The sequence below is a fragment of the Acyrthosiphon pisum genome, unplaced genomic scaffold, assembly GCF_005508785.2.
Source record: "Acyrthosiphon pisum isolate AL4f unplaced genomic scaffold, pea_aphid_22Mar2018_4r6ur Scaffold_381;HRSCAF=807, whole genome shotgun sequence".
NCBI classification, from domain to species: domain Eukaryota; kingdom Metazoa; phylum Arthropoda; class Insecta; order Hemiptera; family Aphididae; genus Acyrthosiphon; species Acyrthosiphon pisum.
The window spans coordinates 4,804-7,299 of record NW_021773290.1 but is presented as its reverse complement, the minus strand read 5'-3'; the positions used below and the strand labels follow the sequence as shown (position 1 = coordinate 7,299).

Below are 2,496 nucleotides of genomic sequence, written 5' to 3'. Positions count from 1 at the left end.
ACCATATATTGAAATAGACCTGACTGACGATGAAAAAAGTGTTAACATTGACAACAGTGACAATACTCAAAAACCTCATGAAAATAATGGTGTAATTAAATCAATTGAAATACCAGCAAACTGTCCAAAACCGCTTCCTTACAAGCACCATGAGTGTTCTTATTTTTGTATGTTACGGGTTGAGTATAACTACAGTAAAACAAAATATATGACTTTCTTAAGTATTCCATTACATTTTGGATTTACGAGGTCTGTATTAACAGACAAAAAGTTAAAATTAAAAAAAGTAATATATACCACTCCTTGTGGGCGTAATATAGATAATGAAAACGAAATGTACAACTACTTGAAACTGACAAGTTATGGTGATAGCCAAATGACAATGGACTTATTTAGTTTTCATTGTTCGATCAATCCGCTATCTTTGGTCAGCGTACCAGAAGCGTTTATTCGTGTACAAGACATATCTTATGAGATGGAGTTTAAATCAATTAGTGTTTTCAACAGTTTGAATGACTCAGTACCAGACCACGTGAAGTATATAACAAAAAGCATACTTAGCCCTAACGTTGATTTGAATATAGACTCCAAATCGTTATGTGGATGCGATTGTACTGATAATTGCGAAGACAAAAATAAATGTTCCTGTTGGCAACTTACTAACGAAGGTCCAAAAAATTTTCCCGGTTATTTTAAAGACCGTGATAACATTGGCTACAGTTTCAAACGGCTATACAAACAAGTATTTACGGGTATTTATGAATGTAATGCCAGTTGTAAATGTAAGAAAACTTGTTTAAATCGTGTTGTTCAGGAACCACTGAAGACGTCACTGCAATTGTTTTTCACTAAGAAAAAAGGCTGGGGGGTGAGAACGCTCGCTGATATTCCCAAAGGCAGTTTTGTTTGTACATATCTTGGGGTGGTTCGCACAGAGAAAGATGCTGATGCTGATCTTTTGTCAAACTGGGGCGAATATCTGGCAGATTTGAATTTTATCGTGACAGCTGAAGAATACAAAGATGGATATGAAAGTAGTGCAGAGTATGTAGATCCTACTAGTTCATCTGATGATGAAGAGTTAAATCTTGGTTTGGCAATCAAGAGTAAAGGTAGTAAGTTTAAATCTAGAAGGCCGTCAAGGAAGAATTTACAAAATACAAATACAAAAATTGATGGAAAACATGAACTGTCTAAGTTAAATATTCAACAAAAAGTTGAAAGTAAAATCACATTTTTGCAAGGCTACATAGAAAAAGAAGATGACTTCTACACGTTGGATTCTAAGGTCTGTGGGAACATAGGTCGCTATTTTAATCATTCTTGTAATCCAAACATATTTCTTCAAAATGTTTTTATCGATACGCACGACCTAAGACTTCCATGGGTGGGATACTTTGCAAAATCAAATATTCCAGCAGGAACCGAACTAACATGGGATTATAATTATATGGTTGGCAGCGTGAAAGACAAAATACTTATGTGCCACTGTGGGTCAAAAAAATGCAGGGGCAGACTATTATAATTTGTATTTGTAATTCTTAGTTAATTGTTTTTTTTTTCTTTTTTACATAGAGACAACAGAATATGTTATACTTCGATGATTTACCCATGTGTGTGATTGTGTGAATAATATTATCAAGGCTGGGCATTAACGAGTTAAAAAAAATCATTAACTTGCCCAGCCTTGAATATTATTGCATAAAAATATTGAAATATTTTACTTTAAATTTTTCCGAGTTCAATATTTTGAAATACAATAGATCAGTATAATTGCATCTTACATATTATTTTTTTTCACATTTTATAGACTTATAAAGTTAGGTGTGCCAGATGTCCTATATTTTATATGAAAATGTCAAGTTTTTAATAAAAAGCACATTTATATAAGGTTTTTTTTTTTTATTTTAAGACAATAACACTTGATATCATTACTAAAAGCGTGGGCAAGTGATTAACACTCTGCTGTTCATCAAATTATTAGACGAGTCACAGTAATGGATGTGTTAAATTTGAATTCAAAGATATAAGAACCATTGCAGGTATACGAAAAACGATTCCGAGCGAAGATATAATATTATTAAGTATATTGTACGTTATTATGATTAGAGTAATATATTTTACTATTAGAGGCATTGGGCTACAATAGGTTAAATTCATTTTTGCCGAAAAATTGCATTTGAAAATGTCATTGTATGTCTAAAATATAATAATATACTTTAAACGTTTCAAGTACCCACAAATATTTTTAAATTACAGCATAATAGCTCAAAACAAGTCAAAATAATTTGAACATTTTATTTTTATGTTAAAATAAACATTTTGTGAAAATTTGATTACCTATGTCGTCCTATGGTTACTAGTTTTTGAATTATAACAAAATTAGAAAGTCGTTCTATGAGATACTAAATAATAACTAAGTGATTTATGGATTTGGCTTTAAGATGGTTCAATATACATGTTAATATGAGTGATAATATAACTATGAAATCAAGT

The 2,496-nt window shown here is 31.1% G+C and overlaps 1 protein-coding gene across 1 annotated transcript; it reads left to right on the top strand.

Moving 5' to 3' along the window:
• Nucleotides 1-334: 334 nt before the first annotated feature.
• Nucleotides 335-1,525, top strand: LOC103311002 (histone-lysine N-methyltransferase eggless-like). Its single transcript, XM_008190518.1, has one exon. The coding sequence runs from the start codon at nt 335-337 to the stop codon at nt 1,523-1,525; it is 1,191 nt and encodes a 396-aa protein (XP_008188740.1).
• The last annotated feature ends 971 nt before the right edge of the window (nt 1,526-2,496 follow it).